This window comes from Petromyzon marinus, chromosome 3 (assembly GCF_048934315.1).
Source record: "Petromyzon marinus isolate PM22_M1 ecotype Great Lakes invasive population chromosome 3, UKy_Petmar_22M1.pri1.0, whole genome shotgun sequence".
NCBI lineage: Eukaryota > Metazoa > Chordata > Hyperoartia > Petromyzontiformes > Petromyzontidae > Petromyzon > Petromyzon marinus.
The window spans coordinates 20,369,155-20,381,597 of record NC_133669.1 but is presented as its reverse complement, the minus strand read 5'-3'; the positions used below and the strand labels follow the sequence as shown (position 1 = coordinate 20,381,597).

The window sequence follows — 12,443 nt, the reverse complement described above, 5'->3', positions numbered from 1 at the left end:
TATCAGTGTGTTAGTAAGACTCTAGCGTCACGTCGTGTATCAGTGTGTTAGTAAGACACTAGCTTCACGCTGTGTATCAGTGTGTTAGTAAGACACTAGCTTCATCTCGTGTATCAGTGTGTTATTAAAACACTAGCTTCACGTCGTGTATCAGTGTGTTAGTAAGACGCTAGCGTCACGTCGTGTATCAGTGTGTTAGTAAGACGCTAGCTTCACGTCGTGTATCAGTGTGTTAGTAAGACACTAGCTTCACGTCGTGTATCAGTGTGTTAGTAAGACACTAGCTTCACGTCGTGTATCAGTGTGTTAGTAAGACACTAGCTTCATGTCGTGTATCAGTGTGTTAGTAAGACGCTAGCTTCACGTCGTGTATCAGTGTGTTAGTAAGACACTAGCTTCATGTCGTGTATCAGTGTGTTAGTAAGACGCTAGCTTCATGTCGTGTATCAGTGTGTTAGTAAGACGCTAGCTTCACGTCGTGTATCAGTGTGTTAGTAAGACGCTAGCTTCACGTCGTGTATCAGTGTGTTAGTAAGACTCTAGCTTCACGTCGTGTATCAGTGTGTTAGTTAGACACTAGCTTCAGGTCATGTATCAGTGTGTTAGTAAGACGCTAGCTTCATGTCGTGTATCAGTGTGTTAGTAAGACGCTAGCTTCACGTCGTGTATCAGTGTGTTAGTAAGACGCTAGCTTCACGTCGTGTATCAGTGTGTTAGTAAGACGCTAGCTTCATGTCGTGTATCAGTGTGTTAGTAAGACACTAGCTTCACGTCGTGTATCAGTGTGTTAGTAAGACGCTAGCTTCATGTCGTGTATCAGTGTGTTAGTAAGACGCTAGCTTCACGTCGTGTATCAGTGTGTTAGTAAGACACTAGCTTCATGTCGTGTATCAGTGTGTTAGTAAGACACTAGCTTCACGTCGTGTATCAGTGTGTTAGTAAGACACTAGCTTCACGTCATGTATCAGTGTGTTAGTAAGACACTAGCTTCCCGTCGTGTATCAGTGTGTTAGTAAGACGCTAGCTTCACGTTGTGTATCAGTGTGTTAGTAAGACACTAGCTTCACATTGTGTATCAGTGTGTTAGTAAGACGCTAGCTTCACGTCGTGTATCAGTGTGTTAGTACGACACTAGCTTCACGTCGTGTATCAGTGTGTTAGTAAGACACTAGCTTCATGTCGTGTATCAGTGTGTTAGTAAGACGCTAGCTTCACGTCGTGTATCAGTGTGTTAGTAAGACACTAGCTTCACGTCGTGTATCAGTGTGTTAGTAAGACGCTAGCTTCACGTCGTATATCAGTGTGTTAGTAAGACACTAGCTTCACGCTGTGTATCAGTGTGTTAGTAAGACACTAGCTTCATCTCGTGTATCAGTGTGTTAGTAAAACACTAGCTTCACGTCGTGTATCAGTGTGTTAGTAAGACTCTAGCGTCACGTCGTGTATCAGTGTGTTAGTAAGACACTAGCTTCACGCTGTGTATCAGTGTGTTAGTAAGACACTAGCTTCATCTCGTGTATCAGTGTGTTAGTAAGACACTAGCTTCACGCTGTGTATCAGTGTGTTAGTAAGACACTAGCTTCATCTCGTGTATCAGTGTGTTAGTAAGACGCTAGCTTCACGTCGTGTATCAGTGTGTTAGTAAGACTCTAGCGTCACGTCGTGTATCAGTTTGTTAGTAAGACACTAGCTTCACGCTGTGTATCAGTGTGTTAGTAAGACACTAGCTTCATCTCGTGTATCAGTGTGTTATTAAAACACTAGCTTCACGTCGTGTATCAGTGTGTTAGTAAGACGCTAGCGTCACGTCGTGTATCAGTGTGTTAGTAAGACGCTAGCTTCACGTCGTGTATCAGTGTGTTAGTAAGACACTAGCTTCACGTCGTGTATCAGTGTGTTAGTAAGACACTAGCTTCACGTCGTGTATCAGTGTGTTAGTAAGACACTAGCTTCATGTCGTGTATCAGTGTGTTAGTAAGACGCTAGCTTCACGTCGTGTATCAGTGTGTTAGTAAGACACTAGCTTCATGTCGTGTATCAGTGTGTTAGTAAGACGCTAGCTTCATGTCGTGTATCAGTGTGTTAGTAAGACGCTAGCTTCACGTCGTGTATCAGTGTGTTAGTAAGACGCTAGCTTCACGTCGTGTATCAGTGTGTTAGTAAGACTCTAGCTTCACGTCGTGTATCAGTGTGTTAGTTAGACACTAGCTTCAGGTCATGTATCAGTGTGTTAGTAAGACGCTAGCTTCATGTCGTGTATCAGTGTGTTAGTAAGACGCTAGCTTCACGTCGTGTATCAGTGTGTTAGTAAGACGCTAGCTTCACGTCGTGTATCAGTGTGTTAGTAAGACGCTAGCTTCATGTCGTGTATCAGTGTGTTAGTAAGACACTAGCTTCACGTCGTGTATCAGTGTGTTAGTAAGACGCTAGCTTCATGTCGTGTATCAGTGTGTTAGTAAGACGCTAGCTTCACGTCGTGTATCAGTGTGTTAGTAAGACACTAGCTTCATGTCGTGTATCAGTGTGTTAGTAAGACACTAGCTTCACGTCGTGTATCAGTGTGTTAGTAAGACACTAGCTTCACGTCGTGTATCAGTGTGTTAGTAAGACACTAGCTTCACGTCGTGTATCAGTGTGTTAGTAAGACACTAGCTTCATGTCGTGTATCAGTGTGTTAGTAAGACGCTAGCTTCATGTCGTGTATCAGTGTGTTAGTAAGACACTAGCTTCACGTCGTGTATCAGTCTGTTAGTAAGACGCTAGCTTCACGTCGTGTATCAGTGTGTTAGTAAGACACTAGCTTCACGTCGTGTATCAGTGTGTTAGTAAGACACTAGCTTCATGTCGTGTATCAGTGTGTTAGTAAGACACTAGCTTCATGTCGTGTATCAGTGTGTTAGTAAGACGCTAGCTTCACGTCGTGTATCGGTGTGTTAGTAAGGCCGTGCGAGTGGAGTGCAGCGGACGGGCCCTGGGGTAGCCCACTGCAGCCCTCTACTGACCCGCCAATTCTTTTATGTTTCCCCGTTGCAACATGCGTCTGGGTTGTCACCGTGCGTCCGGGCGTCTGTCACGCATCGGAGATGCTTGCTTTTTTTCCCGCATTGGCCGTTTGTGCGAAGGCAAGCATCCCACACTGTCTGCCACGGTTTGTGCGAACGTGATCCGTGGTTTGCCGAGTCGGGGTATGTGTGTGTGACCGAGGAGCGGTCGCGTAGCGCTACGAACCCGGCCACCCGAGTTCGCTTGCCGCTCGTGGACAACACCGGCGTGACCCGTTATCTGAACCGCTCCTGGGCCTCCCCGATGTCGACTCGGCCTCGAATGAGTACCTGGTGCGTGGCGTGCAGCAAGCGTCGCCACGTGGAGAGACAAAGACGGCCGGGCGTGGTTGCCGGCCACCCACCCAATATTCTGTTAAGGCTACACGTGGGGGGGGGTGGGAGGGGGGGGGTTTCTTCGTCTTGTTTTGTTAACCTCAACGCTCGTGCGTGCGTGCGGTGTCTCCCGCAGGGAACCTGGAGACGTTCAAGAAGGAGTCGTTTGTGCTGAAGGAAGGAGCCGAGTACAAGATCAAGATTAATTTCAAGGTGAGACCACGGGTTTGGGCGGTGGTGGACGGGTGGGGTATGGGGGGGCAAGGCGGGGGGAGGTGGATAAACCCTCGCGATCGGATGTTGGCAACGTGCCGCCGTGCGACGATACGCCACAACCGGCACGGCCATGGGCACCGTGTGCCTCGCGGTACCGGTGCGTGTTCGGCGATGTTTTCCCGCGGAGGGGAAAGGCCAGCGAGTGCGAGAGGTGCGTGCGGGCGTCTGCGTGTGGCCGTGGTAGCGGTTCGCGCTTCGCTGCGCTGCGAACCCGGCGGCCCGAGTTCGATTCCGTTCTCGCCGCCAACGCCGGTGACGATTATCTGAACCGGTCCCGGGCCTCCCCTAGGTCGACTCGGCCTCAGATGAGTTCCTGGTGCGGTGGTGTCCACATCGCCACTAGGGAGACAAAGGCGGCCGGGCGTGGTGCTGGCCACCCCCTCGTGTGCCGTGCCGGCCTTGATGGGTGCCACTCGCTTAACAGCGCTTGCCCCAACAGTCTGTTGAGGCCATGGGGGGATTGGGGGCGGGAATCTTTGTCTTGAGTGTGACGATGTGTAATCTTAGGCCGTTGTCAGCCATCTCCATTCAAAAGCTTGGCACCCCGGGTCTGTCCTGTGACCTCCGCCATCCTCGCAAACTACACACACGCAAAGACTGAGTTCCCCCCGTGCAGGGGTAACAGACCTTCGGGGCGAGTGCTGTTAGCGAGCAGCACCTTTGAAGGCCGACACGGTGCACACGAGGGGGTGGGTGGCCAGCACGACGCACGGCCGCCTTTGTCCCCCCCAGTGGTGACGTTTACACACCACACCAGGAATTCATTTGAGGCCAAGTCGACCTAGGGGGAGGCCCAGGCATCGGTTCGGACAACCGTCACTGGTGTTGGCCGTGAGCGGGAATCGAAGCCGGGTAGGCCGACACGGTGCACCGAGAGGTTGTTGATGTGTTCACATTGCCACGAGGCACTCATTTAAGACTCGAGTCGACCTAAGGGTGGCCCAGGACTGGTTCAGATATTCGCCGCTGTCATTGACGGCGAGCGAGAATCGAATTCGGGTCGCCAGGGTTGGTAGCGCAGCGCGCTAACCGCGACACCGCCGCTCCCCGCGCACGCACCCACGCAGGAAATGCAGCAGCAACAACAGCCCGACCATCGTTCGCTCAAAAACACACGCACGTGTACGCGTGCGTTCGCTCTTCCCGTCAGCAGCACCCGCGATTCCGGTAACGGGGACGCAGTTAAGAGCGCAGGACTTGGACCCTTATAAGCGCACGTGGAGCGGCGATAAAATAATAAAAGTGGCTCGTACAGCAATCAAGGGTCTCGCCCGGCGGCCGTAAATATAAAAAAAGTAAACATTCTCTTGGCCATTAGCCTCCTCGGGCCTTGGGGGACAAATATTTTCCCGGCAGCGTTTTGTTCGTTTTGTTTGAAGCGGTCAAACTCCGGGGGGGGGGGGGGTGGGGCCGGTTTTTGACTTGGACGAGTCTCATCGGCGGGCGTGGAGGAGGAGGGCCTCGGCAACGAAAATAACGCCGCAGCGACGATACCACGTGCAGTGACAATGACGCAAGTACCTTCGGTACCACGAGCAGCGACGGTTCCGTGAGCGGCGGTGGGTACCGCAGGTACCTTCGGTACCACTAGCAGCGACAGTTCCGTGAGCGGCGGTGGATACCGCAGGTACCTTCGATTCCGCTAGCAGCGACGGTTCCGTGAGCGGCGGTGGGTACCGCGGGTACCTTCGATTCCGCTAGCAGCGGCGGTTCCGCGGCAGCCTCGTGGCGGAGCGGTCCCTCCCGTTAGAGAATTGTCTTCCCGCGCGTCTCCTTTGCAGGTGAACCGTGAGATCGTGTCCGGCCTCAAGTACATCCAGCAGACGTACAGGAAAGGCGTCAAGGGTGAGTCCGCACGCTCATCATCCCTCCCTACCTCCCTCCCTCCCTCCCTCCGCACGGTGGGAGGTAAAATAAGTCCCGCTTGGTCGGGAAGTCAACAAACTGCGCCCGCCCCACCTCCCGCCATAGGAATGTAGAATTTCCACCACAGCGCCAGTGCTCTCCCAAGCACTTATTTGAGCGGCAGGAGATCCGCTTTAAATACAACAGCCACTACAACAACAACAACAACCGCCACTACAACAGCAGCAACCGCTACTACAACAACTGCTGCAACAACAACCGCCACGACAATAACAACATGCAACTTCTACAACAACAATAACAACCGGCCACAAGGAGTCGGCACTCGAGAAAAAATAGCTGACAGTCCTTAGGGTCTCGTTTGAATGGGAAGTCCGAGACTTTGAAACGTTTACAGTAATTGGCTGCTATAAATGCCCACGCGATAAGCCACTTTCGTTGTGCAAACATCATTTGTGGCCAGGTCGCCTCTTAAAAAGAGCTGTTATAGCTCAGTGGGCCTTATCTGGTTTTCTTGAGTTTCGTTTGTTGCCACTTTTCCCGGCACCTACAATTGGCACGGTTGGCTAACGTATGGTGCGAAAGAAGTTCAACGAATGTGCACACAGTGCGGAAAAAACGGTGACCCTCGTTGGAGTGAGAACGCCACGCTCGCCAGGCACGGTGTCTTCGAGCACCTGGGCCTGGATCCCAGGGTTGTTATCGCCCTGCTCTGCTCGGTTTTCTCTGACTTGAGAATTTGTCTCGGACCGCTGGAATCTCACCGTCATCATCTTCATCATCGCCACCGTCGTCATCATCGTCATCTTCTTTGGTTCTTTCGGTAAAGTCACGTAGAATGAGAATAAAATAATAACATAACACAATGAAATTCTCACGACGTTTCGGCCACAACGCAAGCGGCCGTCTTCAGGTGAAAGGTACAGAACTGTCGGGACGACAGAGCTTCATTGAAGAGAGCTTCATTGAAGCTTTGTCGTCCCGACAGTTCTGAGCTTCATTGAAGACAGAGCTTCATTGAAGCTTTGTCGTCCCGACAGTTCTGTACCTTTCACCTGAAGACGGCCGCTTGCATTGTGGCCGTAACGTCGTGAGAATTTTATTGTGTTATTTTATTATTTTATTCTCATTCTACGTGACTTTACCGAAAGAACCAAAGAAGATGAATCCTTGCAGTCACGAAAGCTTCAAATCGAAAAATCATCGTCATCATCGTCGTCGTCGTCATCTGTTAGCGACGAACGGGGCGTCACGAATTGCTGCTGCCGCCGTTGTTTTTACGCGCCTCGTGAAATAAAAAAAAATAGTATCTGGTAAATCTGGTTATTGTGCCCCCCTCCCCCCCCCGTCAACCCCCCCCCCCCATCTACCCCTCCCATCTCTACCCCCCCCCCCCCCCTCCTTGGCACCCCACAGTGGACAAGACGCACTACATGGTGGGCAGCTACGGTCCGCGCGGCGAGGAGTACGACTTCACGACCCCGCTGGAGGAAGCGCCCAAGGGCTTGCTTGCCCGCGGCACCTACAACGTCAAGTCCCAGTTCACCGACGACGACCAGCACGACCACCTCTCCTGGGACTGGAACATCACCATCAAGAAGGAGTGGAAGGACTGAGCGGCGGCGGCGGCGGCGGCGTTGTCGGGAGGGAGGGGAGGTGGAGGAGTAGAGGGGAGATGGTGGGGGAGGGGAGGGGAGGGAAGGAGGAGTAGGAGAGATGGGGGTGAGGAGAGAGGAGGGAGGAAGGAGGAGGGGCGAGATAGGGAAGGGGGGTGTTCCCGGCAGGGCTTAATTTCAACCGGTATCTTCTTGCGCATCACGGGAAAAAAACGACTCGCATGTGTACGTGCCGATGCTGTCGCTTTGCACATCTTTTGTGTGCGGCTCTTGACGCGACGCACGTTACCCACACGCACGGCGCGCGCATGAGCGAGCGAGCGGTGACGGCGATTGTCAGAGGTCGCGGTTCACGCGGAATTTTAGCACCAAGCGGAAATTCTATTTTAAAAAAAAAACTCATTTCAACTCGGTTCCTCGTTTCTGATGATCACCGGCAGCGATGTCACCACCACCACCACCGCCGGGTGTAGTGGCCTGCGGACGGTGACGCCACGGCCCTTTGCGCTCGCGATCCGCCAATTTCCCGTGTCGTGCCGCCTTGTAAAACCGCCTTGTAGCCGCGCGCCGCCATCGGCCGTGCAGATGACGAACGAGCGATGGTTTTATCGGCTCGAGCCTCTCGGGCCGACGATCCCGTCGGGTCTTTCGTTTTTCTCTCGGATGACGCGCCGTGACGATTTTCTAATTTGGATGTTCGTCATTTCTTTTTCCGTTTTGCGAAACTCGTCGGGCCTGAGAACGCCGCGTTGACCAGGCGCGCGGTGTCCGCAAGCAGCTGGGCTTGGATGCCAGGGTTCTCAGCGTCCTCATCTGCTCGGTGTCTCCGACTCGAGAATCGATCTCGGACCCCCATAATCCCACCGCCGTCACCGTAAGTCAGCTCGTTAGCGACGAACGGGGGGGGGGGGGGCCTTGGGAATTCTTGCCGGTTTTTTGTTGTTGTTTTTGCACGTCGCAAACAAATGGCGTCGTGGAGACGCCCCTCACGCGGACATCACACTCGGGTAGCCGTCACCGGAGAATTTAACTTTGTAGTTTGGGTCGGTGACCCAGATAATATTTCCGCGCCCGGTACACTGCGTCCAGTACTTTTCTCCTCGCTGCTGCCGTGGCTTTTACACCGCTAGCCGCCAACGCGTGCCCAACTCTGGCGCATGCCAACAACACGGAAACTAAAAAAAAAACATTTCATTTTGAGAAATTAAACCCTGCTTTGTTACTGCATGGTCAGCGCGCGGGGGGGGGTGGGGGGGAGAGTGTGCTTCACATGGCGCGTGCGTGTGCGTGCACGCGCACACGCCATGCGAAGCACACTCACGTGGTTTGGAGTCCGCGGCTCTTAATTGTTTCCACGGTCCGGACGCCTCGCTCTTGACGAACGATTCAAATCATCGCTGCTGTCGCTCGCTCTCGATATTTTGCATTCTGAAAAGCATTCCAGCAAACCCCGTAGCCTTATAATTTGTCGACGACGACGATGTGTCTAACCGTTACCACTGGGGTTTTGTTTTTTGTTTAAATATCCATTCCTCTATCTGCTTTGCGTTTGCTCGTTTCTTATTTGCGTTATCGTCGATGTGTGTGTCTGTTTGTGTTTTGAACCTTTAAGGTCCCGTCGGTTAACAACGAGTTCTAACTGCCACTGACGACTGCTAACTCGTCAGACTTAAATGGGCTATCGACTCACAGGGCCAGCACCCACGTGGTCTGGGAAAAGGGGGCAGGGAGAGGGGCACCCCCCCCCTCCCCCATTGTCTCGATGACCACGCCTCCAAACTCAAAGCACCAATAGCAGCCTCCCCCCCCCCCATTGTCCCTCTAGCCATGCCCCCTCAAACTCAAAGCACCAATAGCAATCCTCCCATTGTGTCGCCTCTCCCCATTGGCCAAACGCCTGCTCCCAGTAAGCGAACGAGCTGCACCCCCCTCCACGGTGGCGAGACGTTCACCACCTCACGTGGTCTACAGGAGGACGCGGGTTCGATCCAAACCCTTGACGCCTGCTGCTGTATATTTGGAGTTTGCCTGTTCTCCCTCTCGCCCGCTGTGATCGCGGGGATTTTTTTCTCTCCGGGGTCCTCCACGTTTAGAATCAACGTCGTGCATTTCGGGTGTTTTGGCCGTCTGTACATTTCCACGTGATGATGTAAGCCACTTCGTTGAATTATCATTTGTGATAGCCAGGCCGCTTCTTTAAAAAAAAAGCTATACAGCTCAGCGGGGCCTTACCTGGTAAAGTAAAATTTAAAAAAGTAGTTTAGTTTTAGATCCGAGTGTCCCATTCACTTTAGCAGGGGTACAGGCGCAGCCCTACAATAGCTTGGCTCACCCCACTGTTGGTGGAAGGGCCGCCTTATAGATTAATCGGGGTTTAAGTGGCTTCCATTGTCGCTTACGTTGAAACCTTGATTGCGTTGTGGGTTTCGTTCTCGAGTCACTTTCAATAATCGCCACGGATAATCGACGCCAAATGGCTGAGCCACTGCTGGGCGAAATGCGGTGCTGTTCGATTCACGTGTGGACTATTGATGTGGCATTGATGACAAATTGTGCATCCACCATTCCCGTGTGATGATGTAAGCTCGAGGCCAAGTCTGCTTGGTGCTCTTTAATGTTTGCTTTAATTAACTCTCAAAGAAATGCGTTGATGACGTAACTAATGAGAATGCAACACATTCGTCAACAACAAACAACCACCGCCTTTAAAAGTAACAAGTTCACGATTTGCCTAATTGTATTCGGTCCTTTTACGGCCACTGTTGTTGACAAATGTTTTGGAATTTGTTAACTTTGCTTGGGGGCCATCGAAGCCAAATTCCATCACGATCACGGACGGGGAAGTGGACCGTGATAGTACAATAAATGGGAACCGCACGTGACTCGTTTCGTTTGACCGGCGGTGGGATTCTGCCTCGTCAGGCTACGAGGCAGGCAGCAGACAGCCCCCCAGAAAGGGCTGACTGTCTGTCGCAGGGAGAACAACAACAACAACAAAATCGGTCGCTTTGCACAACCAACACGAGAAGTGAAACCGAACCGCAAATCTTACTGCAGTCGCCGGATCACAAGACGCGCTCCGGATGTTAATTGCCTCGCCTGGCACACGCGAGGTTTGTGGGTTCGGTCATGGCCCTGACGCCTGCTGCATAAGTTGCGTGGGGGGGTTTGCGTGTCTCTCTCTCTGTCTTACGCCGTGGTCGCGTGGATGTTTCTCTGGGCCCTCCGGGTTTCCCCCCCCCCACCCCACCTCCACATTTATGATCGACATCACGCCTCCATCATTAGACCTCCTTTGCCAGTACCAAAATGTAATAGGGTTTTTCCCCTTTTTTGGCAACAAAACTGAAACCTTTTTACGAGGATTCACGTCCGCATTAACCACAATACCTGCAGTCAAAATGCAAAAAGCATACTATGATAATATATGCATTGTCCTTTAAACTGATCGTACGCCTTTTGCCGTAATCTGGTCGAGCACCAATTGGGTCGAGGCTCAAAAGAAAGCCGTTTTTTGGTGTGGACCAATCAGTTTCAAAGACATTGCATATATGATCATAGTATGTTTTTTTGTTTTCATTTTGACTGCAGGTATTGTGGTTAATGCAGACATGAATCCTTGTAAAAAGGTTTCAGTTTTGTTGCCAGAAAAAAGGGGAAAACCCCTATTATTACATCACGCCTTTTAGTGTATTTGGGCACTGCTATAAATTCCCAAGTGATAATAAGCCACTACGTTGAGCTATCATTTGTGGTAGCCAGGTCGCTTCTGAAACAGCCCATGTCGCTCAGCGGGCCTGAACTGGTAAAATAATATTAAAAATAGTTTAGTTTTAACAATTTAGTAAGACGCACCTACTTCACACCGCGCCCCACCAACCCCTCTCAACAACAACAACATCATGCCTTGCTTGTGCCCGGGTTCCAACAAAGTTACACGTCTTGTCTCGCGCGCACCCCACCGGGATTATCACACGGCACCGCGCACGCCGCAACTTGTGCTGGAAATCCAGCGGGTGGCGAAAGTGCGTCGATGCATAATCCGCAGAATGAATAGAGCCAGCGGTCTTTCAAACGAAAACATATCTCCCGATCCGGAGATCGTTTCCATCCGCTAACCCCAGTGGTTCTTTACGAATGTTCACATTGGGGGGTTGGTGGTGGTGGAGAGGGGGCGACTTCTTTCGCCGGTAGAACATCAATCGGTGTGAGGAGGGCCGCGACACCATTTGAAAACCATTTGTTGGGGTTTGACAGCAGCGCGATGATGATTGGGGGGGGGGGGGTTATCACAGGACGTGTCTTGTCGGGGTAGCCCGCACTAAAGGCAGCCAGGGGGGCGCCAGTGGCCACGTGGGCCTTGCAATGAAGAACGCCGCTCTGACCCCCTCTGTGACCACCGCTCTCAGCACCCCCCCCCCCCACCACCTTCCTCTCCCAGCTCACCCCCATGCGTGCTCCATCCTCGTGCGCCCCACTCTACAACATGCGTCACTGCCTACACCACACCGCCTCCTCCTCAGCCCTCACCCCCAAATCGTTCTCGGCTGCGTCCAAGTGACAACAGCAGTGGAGGACCCCCCCCCTGCCCCCCCTTGCCCCCCCTGCCCCCTCCCCTGCCCCCCCTTGCCCCCCCCTGCCCCTCCGCCCGCCCCTCCGCCCCCTACCCATCGTCGTGTGTGGATGTCCGCGTTGTGGTTGCTGGTCGTGGTGGTGGTGGTTGATGACACGTCGCTTGCTCGTTCGTGATTTCGTTTCGGGTGCAGAACCAGGAGGAGGGGTTGGGGGAGATGATGTGAGATCAGTGGGGGGGGGGGGGGGGGGTGTTGTTGGGGGTGTTGGTTCATGAGAGATGTTTGGGGGGGGGGGGTCCACTTCCCTCACCCCCCGCCGCCTCCTGGTTGATGTCCTCCTCCTGTGATCATCTTCTTGGTCTCCCTACTTCCTCGTGCTGCCCGGTGCGTCGTTACCGCGCTGAAGGATGCCAATAAAGAACCGGAGTTGGGTCCATCCGTGCCCTCACGACCGCCTGCACTCTCCTCCTCCTTTGCCCCCCCCCCATCCCCCTCGGTTCCGACTCGATTCAAAGTGAGCGGCAGGTCGCCGAGCGCGGGCTGCAAATAAATCAAATGGCCCAAAGCTCCCTTAACGGCCAGCAACAAGCAGCACTAATTGTGGGCGCCGCTGTGGCTAGGAGATGTTAACTACCTCGCCTGGTTACAGGAGGGCCGTGGGTTCGATCCGACCCCTTGGCACCTGCTGCTGCTGCTGTATATTTGGAGTTTGCGGTGTCTCTCTGCCGTGGTCA

At 52.8% G+C, this 12,443-nt stretch overlaps 1 protein-coding gene across 5 annotated transcripts in view; it reads left to right on the top strand.

Moving 5' to 3' along the window:
- ARHGDIA (Rho GDP dissociation inhibitor alpha) overlaps positions 1-12,157 on the top strand; it is a 49,680-nt gene extending 37,523 nt beyond the window's left edge. For all 5 annotated transcript variants that reach the window (XM_032978559.2, XM_032978526.2, XM_032978533.2 and 2 more), the window contains exons 4-6: positions 3,514-3,590; positions 5,435-5,498; positions 6,936-12,157. In XM_032978559.2, coding sequence (XP_032834450.1) covers positions 3,514-3,590; positions 5,435-5,498; positions 6,936-7,135 — 341 coding nt within the window. In that variant the 3' untranslated portion in view covers positions 7,136-12,157. The remainder of the gene's footprint in view (positions 1-3,513; positions 3,591-5,434; positions 5,499-6,935) is intronic.
- Positions 12,158-12,443: the final 286 nt, after the last annotated feature.